This window comes from Phocoena sinus, chromosome 7 (genome assembly GCF_008692025.1).
Source record: "Phocoena sinus isolate mPhoSin1 chromosome 7, mPhoSin1.pri, whole genome shotgun sequence".
Classification (NCBI taxonomy): Eukaryota; Metazoa; Chordata; class Mammalia; order Artiodactyla; family Phocoenidae; genus Phocoena; species Phocoena sinus.
This window is the reverse complement of record NC_045769.1, coordinates 87,790,325-87,805,333: the sequence shown is the minus strand read 5'-3', so window position 1 is coordinate 87,805,333 and position 15,009 is coordinate 87,790,325. Positions and strand designations below refer to the sequence as shown.

The following is a 15,009-nucleotide window of genomic DNA, read 5'->3' as shown; positions in this document are numbered from 1 at the left end:
TGAGAGGAAAAGAACCTCTATGTTCCTACTTAAGTGCCCCAAATCCTCACATGACGTCAGTAATTAGGTTAAGACAGTGAAGGGCCCACTTACGATCTGTATCTCAGGTCATACAGATAATAAATTCCTATCATTTCAGGAATTATTAATGATAAGAATCATTGTTAACAAGTTAGTTAATAAAGTCATTAATAATAAGATAACTTGAATGTATTTAGACTCCATGCTTAATGAAGGTACAGACCTTAAGTGTTACGTTCATCATTGAATTCACAGCGTTTAGCACGGGATGTGATAATCAGTAGACATTCAGCAAATATTTGCTTAGGAAATGAATTTGATGCACACCTAACTTGGAAGATAACAGTGAGGCTAGGAAACTGAGGATGGGGGACTGATGAAGACATGGCAGAAGTTTGAGGCAATATGTGTTACAGAATTTCACCTAGTGGTAATTTCACACAAATAAGAAGAGTAAAAAATATCTGCTTTCTGAAAAAGAAATCACTTTGGGTTAACTTTGATAAAGAAAATTGATGAAATTATTTGGGCAAGCAGGATCTTTGAAAATGCCTACATTTCCTACAGGTAGTATATAATCACAATTAATTGAAATTAACCAGAGCTTTTTTTTTTTTTTTTTTTTTTTTTTTTTTTTTTGCGGTACGCGGGCCTCTCACTGTTGTGGCCTCTCCCGTTGCGGAGCACAGGCTCCGGACGCGCAGGCTCAGTGGCCATGGCTCACGGGCCCAGCCGCTCTGCGGCATGTGGGATCTTCCCGGACCGGGGCCGGAACCTGTGTCCCCTGCATCGGCAGGCAGACTCTCAACCACTGCACCACCAGGGAAGCCCAACCAGAGCTTTTTTATCTCTAAGTTAGATTAACTTTTCTACAATTTTGTGTATGGATACAGTTAGGTGGAATTATACAGATAAAGATTATTGTGGTAAATATGAGGAAATGAATGTGAAATAAATTGTGAAAATATGGAGCTAACCACATTCTCATTACACATGCATGTTGCAACAGAGCTAATATTTTCATACGGGCAAATTTTTACTCCTATGCCCTGTCTAAACAGAAGGGCCTGAGCTATTAATTCAGGTAGTTGTCCCATAACTACTGTTTTCTATTCATATTTGCATAAAGTAATAATCATAAAGGAAAAATTGACTGAAAGCCTCTTTTTTTTTAAATCTCCAGTGTTCAGACTGCATCATAGTGCTTCTGATACAAGCGACAAAAACCGAGTTAAAAGCAGATTAAAGAAGTTTATTACCCGAAGACCTTCCCTGAAAACTCTGCAAGAAAAAGGACTTATTAAAGGTATAGAACATTTTATACTTTTACTGTAACAGTGATAAATAAATGTGCCTCTGTGTCCATAGTTATTCAGCTCTAAAGGAGTATTAAGATATTTTAGTCTTTTTAGGTTGCTTATTAAGTGTTCTGCTCTATAACAGAGGAAAAAATAGTTGTCCAGAAAACTAATCCTGAGAAAATAAAGGTTGTATCAGAGGATCATTGAAAAAAAACACCTAGTGTTGCCCTCAGAGGATCTGGGCTCTGGACCAGCAGCCGAGAAGAAATATCCTAGTGGCCCATCAGAATGATCCCATGTCCCCACATGCCTGGACAATCCTAGTTATACCTGTCGTCCCAGAATACTTAGTAACAGCAGCCCTTTTCATTCTCAGATGAGTCCTGATTTGTACTATAAGTTGTCTGATCATGTAGTCATAGTCTGAAGTAAGTGTGAGGAAGAAAGTGCTAGGAGGAAAGTCCAAGGTTAACTAGTGTCATGAAAACTTACAGATTTGAGAGCTGGAGAACCTAGAACTCAATCTAAACTGAAATAAGCAGGTAATTTTGCAAATATATCTAAAGTATATAAAATATCCTAGACCAGCCCAGCCACCAGAATAAAAAAAACTCTGGCAAGAGACTGTAATTGGAATTCAGACCTTAGTTCTCCCACTCACTAATATGGACATTGAACAAGTTATGATCTCTGAGCCTCAGATACCTCTTCTGTTAAATGGGTATACTTATACCCACCACCGAGAGGACCACTAAAACAAATAAATGAGATAGTCCATTTAAAGGATTTAACAGTTTCTGGAACATAATTATTCAAGAAATGTCCTCTGCTATTATTAATGCCATTATTATTCATTACTGTCGTTATTACCGGTAGTGTACCAGATAGATGAAAGGATGGATGGACAGATAAAACCAGTGATGTAGATTTCTATCACTGGAAATCATCACTTAGATCACACAGGCAAATATATTACTTTCCTAAGAAGAAAACATATGCATCAAGTCCATTATCTCTCTGGCTTTCAAATTTTCTAACTGATGCATATATTTTGAAAGTTAAATACAAGAAAGAATTTGGGCTAAAATAAAGTCCTAAAATAAACTTTGAGAACAAAGTGGAAAGACTGATCCTTATAGAAATCAAAAAGTGATTTAATATGCAATTATTTCTCAGGAATAGGACAAAGCAGATAATATTTTCAGCACTACTTAGAATGAGAATTATTTCAATAGTTTAGACTAACTGTTTGACCTATCAATTTCAGTCCATTTTAAAAGAGGTGAACATATCACAAAAATCATCGAGCATTCTGAACCAATTGTGAAAGGTGAACTTTTATGCAGCATGAACATACCTATCACTAATAGAATGGAAAATTCTTAGAATGTAAGCATTTGCAAGTAGAACTAGAACGTGCTTTAAATCAGTCTTAGCTCAGACTTTTACTCTCTGAAGTGTCCTTTTCAGTGGACAGCATTTGGTCCTCTACAGATCCAACTTCATATAGTAATACAGTAATACCTTCAATTCTGCCTTCGAATTTATCCCCTAGATTAAAAGTTTCTTAGAAAGGATTCAGTAGCATGTTACCTGCCATCCTGACAAAATATAAAACCAGATAAGTAGCCCAAACAATCCCAATCTGGCATAAAGTCCAAATTTTTCATGACTGTGGCAAAATAAAAGGGGTTTTAATTCAGTGGCACGGTCTGGCCCCAGTCAAAATGCTAAAGAATTAATAACCATAGTGCTCTAGAATTGGTCTCAGAAAGCGGCAGAGAAACCGGATGCCTGATGCAGTTTTCATACTGATGTAATGGAACCACCGAACACACTCCAATGATACATTTCCTATCTTAGAGCTCCATTACATTTTCACCATAGCTGACCAATGAGTCAGTATTCATTAGTAGGGCTATGGAAAATCTATGTGAAATTCCAATTTGATAAGCTTCCATTGTTGTCTTCAGTGGAATTTTCTTCCAAATACAGTTCAAGTTATGCAAATATAGTCACTTCTTGGGCTTGTTTCAGTTTTAACTGTGAATTTTTTGTAAGGCTTCTTCTGAGACTTTTTTTTTTAACCGAGTAGAAAGGATTAAACCAATTTTTAAAAAACGCAGGCCTAGTCAAATTTAGTACTTTAAGTCCATTTTCTTAGCATATCTAAGGCAAAGACTTAGAAAAAACCAATGAAATCAGTGTTTCTGATTGGTTATGAAAACTCACATAACATAAATTAATGATTAACAGTTAAATATTTAATTTCTCCAAGTAAAATGACTTAACTCTTTCAAGAGAAGAATTATTTAGAAAGAGGGATAATGCCTTTAAATTTATTCTGCAGTGCATTTGACCAAAGAATATATATCAAATTCTTTAAACTGTCTAATTTTCCACATGTGGAATAAAGGCCTCCATTACCAAGGTTTGGGAAAGCTTTGGTAGTTTTGCGTCTTACAAGTGTGCTTCCTGATACCTGGGGGGTGGGGGTGGGGGGGGGCTTGACAAGGCCACAGACACTTTTCAAAGTGTTTACTCTTTTATGTAGTGTTCCCAACAGACTGAGAGACCTGAGTTTTGAATTCAGCCAGCCTTTATTGAGCCCTCACTGTGGGGCAGGAAAGGCTGTGTTTTATGGACTTTAAATGCCCAGCAGAACTATATTCACAAAGTACTTTATGTGAAAAGAAAACTGTCCCAGTATCACACAGTCTAAGCTCAGTCACAAAGCCTTTCTTCAAAGCCTGTTTTTAGGACTCACGGAGACCTAGCCAATATGTGATTTCTTTGGCCAGGTTTTAGATCTGGAAACAGTCTCTTGATGGGGCTGCCTTTTCTGATTTCTTTAATATGACTAATGAGAAGGGTACATTGTGATGCCAAAAAGGGGCCATCAGATAATTCTGAATGATCACCCAGTGGAAGGAAATCGTAATAGCTCAGGTGGGCGTTGCAATCATTGTGCCATTGCAGTGGTAGCTTCTGAAAAGCTTTCAATTTCTCCAAGTGCTTTCACATTTGCCAAGGGAATGGCAAGAGCTTTTTAAAAGTATGAGTTTATTACATTGAGCCTCTCATAGAAAACAAAACTCCAATCAGTATAATATGTAAATTATAGGGAAGAGGGTACATTTTAGGGTGGTAGGTGTGCTTATACATGTCCTCTACTTGCTTTTGGAACTGAGATTATAGCCCTTTAGCGTCAACCAAACTACCTTATGTAATCTTTCAAATGGCAGCATTGACATCCAAGAACAGAAGACACTTGGCAGTGCAATTTTTAGAAAAGATAACAATTGGTTGGTTTTTTAGGAGCAACTAGTGTTTCCTTATATCAAAATGATAGAGTTAGAAAGTACTGTATATTTAGAAAGTGGTTTCTTTCATCTTTGTATGGACAAACCATACTGGATGATATTAGCAGAAATTGAGAGTAATGCTGCACTACTTGTATTTTTTACTCAGTATATTGTAGAGGAAACAACCAGTCTGAGGATGAAATAGTATGCCTCCAGGATTTATGATGAAAAGCAGTGTTTTCCTGCCTTACCCCAGTTTTCCTTCTTGCAGGGCACCGTTTGGAATGGTTTCTGTTCGCAGCTCCTCTGGTGGCTGCCTCCCTATCTTATGTTATTGTTATTTGGGGTATAGATTTTTGTCAATATCTTGCTTATCTGTAATGTTTTAATATCTTTATTTATAAAGCTTAGACATTACCTCAGATTTATTTTACAATGAATCTGACTTAATTAAACTAGACTTCATCTACCTGGCCCTCTCTTCCCCAAATACTCAAATATAGCCGGTCTTGCTGTTACTGTTGGCTTCCTCTGAAACATCCGACATACTTGAACCTCTATTTATTGTTCTATTAACCATAGAAAATTGAGACTTAATGCATCCATTGGCCAGATGAGAAGCATAGTGTCCTTTGCCCCTTTCATCTCTTCTGCCTTTGCTATTGAGTCTTCTACGTTTTGAAATTTTATATTATTTCACTGGTTTCTGTAATTATGACTTATTTATAGGTTGACTCTAAAAGCAGAAAACCAAAAAAAACAGCATTCGTATGATTATGATTAGGTAAGGCTGCTTACTGCAGCACCAAGTATTAGACTTCCTTCCCTTTTCTTACAATATCATGACCCTGTGACTCTCAAAGAGAAATGCACCTTGATCCTGGTGAAAAAGATTCTCCTTTCTTTTACATCTGAAGGTTATATTAGTAAGTTTATGTTGTTTCACAACCACAATCAAGTCTTCTATTTCCCACCACCCCCCACCCCGTCCCCCGCATATTTTGAATCTAAATGTGAAAAAAACAGTCAGTTAGTCATGAGCATTTACTTCATATTTATCATGTAAATATTTTGGAATTTTTCCCCAGGTAATTTGCCAGATTGGATTAACTTATCCATGGGTCCAATGCTATGCCATATCGGCCACACATATTATAATGTTCTTATTTTTAAAGCTATGCTTCATCATTTGCTTATAATCATGCTATTGTTTAGTTTGATATATTTTTGGATTGTGAATTTCTTGTACAGATGTTTTTTTTTTTCCCCCAGAGTTTTATTTTTTATTGCTTTCTGAGCCTTTACATCCTCAAAGGCTTTAATCCTCTCAGTTGAACATTCTATATACTTTAGTCTGTGACTCCCTGGTTTTTACCCCAGAATGTTTTCTAAAGTCCTTCCACCATCCTACTTCATTTGTATTGGTTGCTTTCCAGGCTTCACATTTATCACCCTGTGATTTCCTTTCACTGATCTTCTGAGTTGTAGTCACTGTCTTCTGAATCACATGCCTTTTCTTTCTTGCTTTAATTTCTTCTATTTCTATGTAACTCCAGTGACTCATTTAGGAAACATGAGAACTTGACTGCCTAAAAATATCTTCAGGATGCAGGCACACTTAATCAATAGTTTAGTTGGGCATAAAATCCCATTGCCTCTAGAATACAGAGTTGCAGCTTCCATTCTTACTCTTGTTACTTTGAATTTTTTTTTCTTTCAGAATCATTGAAGGTTGTTTTTTGGGTTTTGTTTGTCTTTGAGATTCTGTAATCGAGATAATGTATATTGGCAGAATTTTTAAAATTTATTCTGCTTGGCACTCAACTTGAGGAACAGTGACTCTTTGGCTCTGGAATTTTTTCTCTTTATTATTATGTTAATAAGTTTTCTCCCATCAGTTTTCTCTGTTTCCTCTTTTGTGATCTTTATGATGTGAGTGTTAGATCATCAGGATTGATTTTTCTCATGTTCTGAAAGACTTCTCAGTTTGATCCCCCCCTTTTTTTTTTAATTTTCATTTATTTATTTATGGCTGTGTTGGGTCTTCATTGCTGCACGCAGGCTTTCTCTAGTTGCGGTGAACGAGGACTCCTCTTTGTTGCAGTGCGCGGGCTTCTCATTGCGGTGGCTTCTCTTGTTGCGGAGCACGGGCTCTAGGTGCGTGGGCTTCAGTAGTTGTGGCACATGGACTCAGTAGTTGTGGCTCATGGGCTCTAGAGCACAGGCTCAGTAGTTGTGGCACACAGGCTTAGTTGCTCCGTGGCATGTGGGATCTTCCCGGACCAGGGCTCGAACCTGTGTCCCCTGCATTGGCAGGAGGATTCTTAACCTTTGTGCCACCAGGGAAGTGCCCCCCTCCACCTTTATATCAATTTATTTTTACTTAAGCGATTATATTTTCAATTTTCTAGATGTCTTTCTTATTCTCTGTTCTTTCTTGCATACCTCACTCTCTCACATGCTGTGAGGGCAAAAATTTTGTTTGACCGTGCTACGCCCATTCCCAATAGTGAGGATGGCACTTAGCACTCAATAAACATTAATTAATTGAATAAGTGAGAAAACAGAAAATATATTATTTATATATATATTTTATATATATATATATATATATATATATATATATATATTGTGTGTGTGTGTGGTACGCGGGCCTCTCACTGTTGTGGCCCCTCCCGTTGCGGAGCACAGGCTCCGAACGCGCAGGCTCAGCGGCCATGGCTCACGGGCCCAGCCGCTCCACGGCATGTGGGATCCTCCCGGACCGGGGCACGAACCCGTGTCCCCTGCATCGGCAGGCGGACTCTCAACCACTGCGCCACCAGGGAAGCCCAATAGATTATATTTTTTTCTAACTTACCTAAGGATATAAATTAAAATTTGTTGTTTTGTACTTTTAGGTTTTTTTATTTTAAAATTTTCTCTACTTTGAATCATCAATTTCATCTGGTTCCTTTCGTTCATATATTTTTCTCATTCTATTTCCATCACATTAGTGACTTGACTCAAATATCTGGTGGGCCGTGGTTGTCCATTCTTATTACAGAATGAGGCTCCAACAAGATAAGCTGGAACTCTGCATACATGGGTAGAGGTAGCTTGTCAATGATATGTTTTTGATGGACTATAGGGACTACCACATCTGTCTCAAATATCAAATATTTCCATTGGATACAGTATGTCTTATATACTCTGGATAAACTGAATCAGTCTTTATAGAATTTTTTGTGGTGATAGAAAATTTTCAACTCTATTTTACAATTAAGAAAACTGAACTTATTTGAAAGCAGAGCAGCTTTAGAATGTGACTAATGTAAGCTTAAAGGTAGATCCTGTCATTTACCAGCTATATAATTTAATGTTTGGTTATCGACTTCTTGATATACAAAATTTACATCATAAAAGTTAAATGAAATGATATATGTAATGAATCTCACACAGTGCCCATTAACCATTAGATAACCATTATCTTAACCATTCAGCAACTCCCTCCCTCCCTTCCTTCCTTCTGTCTTTGCTTCCTTGTTTTCATCTTTCTTTCTTTCCTGCTTCTTTCTTTTCTTAATTATGTTTATGGAGGAAATCATGGCCAAGATGACCCCAGGAAACCATTCTCCCAAGTATTCTTTTAGTGTATGAGAAATCAATCCAAACAAGTGTCAAGGAAAGGCAGCAGTAACTCATTTGCTTTAAGGAAAGTATAAAGATCATTCGCAGTTGGCTTATGTTTATCTTTTTTGGTAATTTTTATCATGGTGCTCTTTATACACAAATGGGCATGAGCTCATTTTCTTTCCTATCTACACCCATTTACATGGTGTCATCTAATTGCTAGAATGTTTAATAATTACCCACACAACTAATTATTTAAGGTTTTCGTCATGTGAGAAAATAATGTCTTTTAAATCACAGTACTTTTGTAAAAGATGTCAATTATATTGAGAAGTAAAGAAAGCTTTGCTATCCAAGTTTCAGATACAAGTTGTCAGCCCTAAAGGTTCAACAGTTATGTTTATGAATAGCAAAATCGTTGAAAGTATTTTAAAAATAATTTGTTAGAACTAATGTATGACAAAGTAACCTACCTGTCACATCATTGATTTAAGCAAAAAATATATGCGCAACACTGCAATATACCTTTGAGTAGAGGTATGCTCCAACCTGCCGCTTTATCAGTGTTAGGCTAAGAATAATTATATTTGAATTTATATACTGGGGCGTGGGTCTGTCATTGCTGGGGCCTGAAATACTCTCACAACGTCCACAATATGCATTAATGTGCTTAAAAATATCTTGTAAATCTTCTTTTCTTTAAACTTCTTTATGGTTCATGATTGAACTGTGATCCTTACGTGTGAGCTGTGTCATGATTTAATATTAGCCAAAATTAATAGCCAACCTTAAGCTGCTTTATCTTGGCCTATAAGCTTCCTGGTTTCTCTGCATTTAGAGTTCCCAGGCAATTTCTGTTATTTAAAGGCTCTTGGGAGCTGATGTGTTGGTAACAGAGTACCACATAGATAGCTTTTGTTCAATAATAAAATACAGGTCACCATGAAAGGTGACAAATGTTGAGAAAAAAGTGCACCTGGGTAGCAGGTTAAGCCCATGTCTTTTAAAAGCTTGTTATCCAAGGAGGAAATGATCCTGATATTATGAGATATTAAAATCAAAATAACTTTAGAACAACAGGAGAAAAATGAGGTCCAGAAATGGGAGTGAATTAGGTAAGCAGGAAAAAAGAATGAGCCAGAATAATAAATTGGTTTCCCTGAGGTTCAAGAACTTATTTTCTTATGGAGGGAGACCTTTTCACACAGGATTAGTTAGAATATATTATTTGAGATGGTGACTTATATATACTTGATTTTTATACCTACAAATGGTTTTACCAGTAATTTCCTGGTATAACCTACTATATTTTGTATATTGCAAATAATATTTTCTATTATTGTTATTTTTTCTTCCTTTAAATTATATTACTTTCCCTTTGAGTAAAGTTCTCAAGATCTTTGTCTTTTTTTAGGTAAAGAAAGTTCCAGATAATAGGCTTTAGCCTTAAAGCTGACTGGATCCTGGTAAACAGGCATGCTAAATGCTGGGAATATAAAATGAATAAGACCCAGTTGATTTGAAACCGGCATATTGGTATTTTGTTGTTAGCCAATTGCCTCTAAAACCCATGTTAATTCTTGCCCTGGCAGTAGATGCTGGTTTTATTCATTCCATGGACTATCTATCGTTAAAAGATTGTCCAGAGTTTTGGCATGCCCTACAGGATTAGTCTAATCCTAGTGCCAGTTCAAAATACTGTCTTTAAGCCTTCCAGTTTAAGGACTGACAAGTTTCCTTAAAATAAGAAGAAATCAGCATGAGTGCCAGTAAGGAAACAGTAACAGGTAGAGACAGGTTTTGTTTCATAATAAACCATGTTTTAAGCATGCTCTAACTCAAATTGTGTGTGTGTGTGTGTGTGTGTGTGTGTGTGTGTGTGTGTAGACTGTATAAAGGGTAGGAAACCAGCCCTCCCCATCCCTGACATTGCACCAGCCCACGTTTATATGCTCTCTGAAGCATATCCTCAACTAGTTGCAGATGACCAAAAGTCAGGCCAATGTGATATTTCCTTCCTGTGCCAGGAGGCTGCTGCACTGCCCTCTGGAGAGGTGGTCTATGACCCATTCAATCCTCTAATCACATCCTAAATCTTTCCTCCATGAAACCACCTGAAGAGAAGAAAAAGATGCAGGGCTCTCCCCAGTGTTCACAAGAATCCCCTTTTTAAAGGTTAGCATTTATTATTGATACCCTGCTGTTTTCCAGCAGGTGTTCTCGTACCACATAGTTCCCTCATGACTCCTAAACCCAGCTCACAGACAGTGGAAGATTCTTCAGCTAATTCTTGTAGCTTTTTCAGGGCCTCGGTAGACTGTACGAACTGTATCCAAAGCCAGCGCTGGCGCTTCACTTTCTCCTTTGTAGTTTTTATAATTCTACTGCTTATACAAAGTACTAGCCGTGGATTTCTTTTTGTGGTGAGGTGGATAATTGAGGGAGCAGAAAGCAGAATTTCTTCCTGACCTGCAGACTGATAATTTGAACAAATGCAGTGAATAAATGCTTCATTTGTAGTGAGATGAATTGAATTTTTCATAGTGCTTGGGAAAGGAGGTATTCATTGCTATGACTGGGATTTGAGAGTCCACATGATATGTATGTTGAATGTGTTTCTAAAGATGGTACATATCAGAGCTCTCCAACCTGCATCTCCTCATCAGGGTCCACATTCAGCAGACATGTGGGCTGCTACCAAGTACAGGAAATATTAATATCAACAATTCATTTTGACATATCCTAAGATTAAGAGAGTGTTCTTTTATAATATTTCCTTAGCATCACCGACAGTCTGGCCTACAAATCTTTCCCCTCAAATTCATTTCTATTATAAATCAGCAATGTTCCACAAATTCCCAACATAAAGAAAAAAAGAACTGTATCATTTTATTTGGGGGAGGGACAAATTTTGTTCAGTATAAAAATATCTCTTTTGACTTGTACCCTATCTGATTATAGACATTGAAATTTGACCAGCCTCTGTAAAATTTAGTCATCAAAAAAATAACTCTGTGTGGCAAAAGTGCTATTCCAGCATATTCTATTTTCCTCTGTGGGAAAGAGGCAAGAGGCCGTATCAGAATTTGGATATTCATAATTGGTGGAGTGTCAGTATTAGTCAAATTGCAATAAGGAGAGGTATATCTCCCAACTTTCCTTTGAAATTGACTATGTAGCTCTAAGTGTGTTTTATCAAAGCATTTTCTGGGGCAACAGATCTGAAAACAAACTTTATGTAGCATTGTTCCTCCTTAGATATTTCTCTTTAATATGTCCTTTCTTTTTGAAGATAAAATAAAAGTACATAAAAGAGTTCTGGGAATAGGCAGCTATATGTCATAAACACCCTTCACTCCCCCTCACGCAAGGCCCCAGAGCTCCTGAAATTTGGAAATAATTTGATTGAAGTGATGACTGCCTTGATCTTGTTTGAATACTCCTCCTTCTTCATTGTCCTTTTCTCTATGGAGGCAGCAATCCTGTCATGGAGTCATTCCTGGGAGAGAAAGAGGTATTTCAAGCAACCATATTTTCCAAACACAAAATTGAGACACATGGCCTGACAGTGACATAATATTTGAAGTGGAGACTGTGCCTCAAAGATCCAGAACATATGGTTGAAAGAGTTTCTTATAAAAAGCAACTATTAAGACACTCTCTAGATTCTTAGTCACAAAAGCACATTCCTCCCTCCCTTTTATTCTTGTGTAAAAATATTACCCAAACATGGGAAGACTGACCAGTTTTCCCTCAAACACATTGCCTTGGCAGTGCAAGAAGCACCCTGTTGACTAGAAAGTTAAATGCACAGCCATCAAGGAAGCAATGCAAACCAGACTGCCAAACATATTATGAGTATATTGCTCTTCTTAAAATGCTAGTTGGTTTTTCATACTGGAGTATTGACTAACTGTCTGTGTTTGATGAATGGTTTACCAGCCTGATGTCGACTTATGGTTAGAGCTTAACTTGTTAGTTCTGCTTTTGCAGCCAATTCAGAATAACTACAGATGCCTTGAGATATTAAAATTGACTGCTCAAATGGACTCAGTGTGGAGTTTCATTGGTTTTAAATTGATAACAGCTGAAAGAGTGAGTGATTAAAGTGTACATGGGCATAGGACACAGCTCTTTCACAGGAACTCTTGTGAACAAACTCCCTTAGTGTGGAATTTTTTCTGTCTTTTTATATCATAGTTATGTCTAAGCAATCTTGGGTTAAATTTTAAAATTGCACAGGAATATTCAGAAGCTTACAGAAGAAATAATTCCTGAGAAACTGAGATAAATTTTGATGAAGTGGGTTTCTAGTCTGTAGGGAACATTTAAAGTTAAGCAGCATTCCATAAGGTGGTAATCGTGTCTGTTTCCCAGGCATTGGAGTTCGCTAAGCTGTACAGGAAGCATAAACTGTCATAACAGAAGGGTTGAAATGTTGTGTACATCTCTTTCTTCAACTCGCAAAAGCCGGAGCACCAAGTGCTTTATCACAGATAAGTCCAACAAAACCTCTTCTTTGCTGTCTTATTTTCCTGGGAACAGTTATTATTATTTTCACTATTTAAAAAGATGATCTGAACACTTTCTTCTCACACAGGAAAAAAAAAAAGACACAAAAGAGAAATAAGAAAACTTTCCTCCCCCTCCTCAAATCAACAACACTCATATATAAAAAAAAAATTTATGAAAATGTACTTTCACAATTTATAGTAGCTTAGGGAAAAAAGCCTAGTAAGAAAAGAATACAGAGAAATTTAAAGAAGTTTATAAGAAAGGAATATCTGTTTATACACGTCTTCGTCAACTTAGATTTTTCCGAGAGTTCAGTGCCTTTACTATCAAATATTGTAACCTAACTCCATTCTATTTTCAATTGTCTCTAGTATTTTTTTTTTACCTTTGAGAGTCTGTTAAAAATATTCAAAGCACTTTGTATTGCTAACTGATAGAGAACATCAATCTATAATAATAAAGTTGGGGTTTGTTGAAGGAATATAAAGCCAAATATCATGTACCCATTTCACCTATACATTTTAAAAAGAAAAACTAAAACATTGTGCCCAGCTGGCATGCCCTAAATATGTAGCAATGTCAAGTGTTAATTAAAATTAGTGGACTAAGAAATTTAGATATATTTGACAATAATGTCAGTGGATACTGATACATATGTTCAGGACATGTAAGATAATCAAATTATAAAGGAGACTATAATTTTAAAGCAAAATAAGTTGTATATATTTGGCCAATATTTATAAGAAAATTTTTTATATATTTACTGCTGAAGTTTTGCCCCAAATTATAAGCTAAACTTGCCTAACTCCATGCCTTCCTGAGATGCATACAGCCATTGAATCATGCTTTGTGTTGTGATGGATAACTTGTGCAGATAGTCATCTAAGAGGCTGTTACAAGGTTTGACATTTTCATAAGATTTAATTCCCTTAGAAATGTAAGAGCAAAGGAGAGAAATTTTCATTCTCTTTCAGCAGTTGTTGAGCTCCAAATTTTTAATGATTTTCTTATCTACCCATATTAGACAGGAGGGAGATTTTAGAGGAGATGTCATCCAAGTTAAACACATGTGAGGGTCATTAACTTGAATATATCACTCCTAACTTATCCCTTTGAACTTGGAACTCAAACTCATAGAAGGAAAAGAAATGATGCAGGCGGAAGAGGACTGGCCTCAGTTAACCTCACAACGGTGGAATCTATGATGCACTAGAGGCTGAGAAGTAAGAAAGCAGATGGTCTGAAAATAACGTCTTGAGGATATCTTTGTATCTTGATATTCCAAATAATCTAAATTTCAGAAAAGCCATTATTCACCCAGACTCCCTCATCATTTGCACCACTTCATACATTCCTTCTCTGAACAGTGAGATACTGTATTTACATCTTTTGTGACTCTACATTTCAAATGCACTGGAGCCCTGAGCATGTTACAATTTTTCCATCTTAAAAAGAGTAATTAGCATAGGAGAACATTCAATATTATGTAAAGAATTTGACAGGACCTCACTTAATGTTTTTTAGAAACAATTAACATGTCAAAAGAAGAATTGAGAGCCCTTTTTGGTTAAAAATCTGTTTACATAATTACCAGTTGAAGAAGTCAAACATTTTAGGGGGAAAAAAAGCAAGGTTAGATCCTCTCTTCATCAAAGGCAGTATTCCCAATGATGTCAGATGTCTCAAATTCTCTAGCATAAGGTTTTTTTTATTCATGTACACACTTGTATGCGTACCTCTTTAATCAGAAAGATCACATGTTTATAGTATGAATGAATAATATTGAAGAAAAGTAATATTGGCTAGAAATAAACTGTCCATCACACAGGAGGAGAGACAATTACATCTGTGTGTGGGGTTATGTTCAACTCAAGATGCCACAGTAATATGGAGAAAGTATTTCAAGGGTGGCTATGCAGTGTAGGAATATAAGCTTTCCAAATGTGACCATACGGTGCCACATACCAGGGCACTACATTAGTAGATATACGCCTGTCTCATGCTGCATCGCGGAGGACAGAATGGGAAGCAGAAACCCTGGCCAGGGAACTGTGACCTCAGAGGGGGACTGATCGGTAGGAGGTAGATAGTGGGAGAAACAAAGACCACAACCCGGGTCCAGGACCAGAAAGAAGGTAGAGAATAAATAGCACATTGGAGAAAGTTAGGGAGATGGGACATCTAATCTGAGGAATTCTGGAGAAGGCAGTAAGTACTTTTGCGTAAAGTTCTAGTGGAAAATACTTCCATGTGAT

General features: G+C 36.8%; 1 protein-coding gene across 5 annotated transcripts in view; it reads left to right on the top strand.

Moving 5' to 3' along the window:
- The window catches only part of ARHGAP15 (Rho GTPase activating protein 15), a 623,633-nt gene that overhangs the window by 366,552 nt on the left and 242,072 nt on the right, over positions 1-15,009 (top strand). For all 5 annotated transcript variants that reach the window (XM_032637027.1, XM_032637031.1, XM_032637030.1 and 2 more), the window contains one exon: positions 1,205-1,327. In XM_032637027.1, the coding sequence (XP_032492918.1) occupies positions 1,205-1,327 (123 nt within the window). The remainder of the gene's footprint in view (positions 1-1,204; positions 1,328-15,009) is intronic.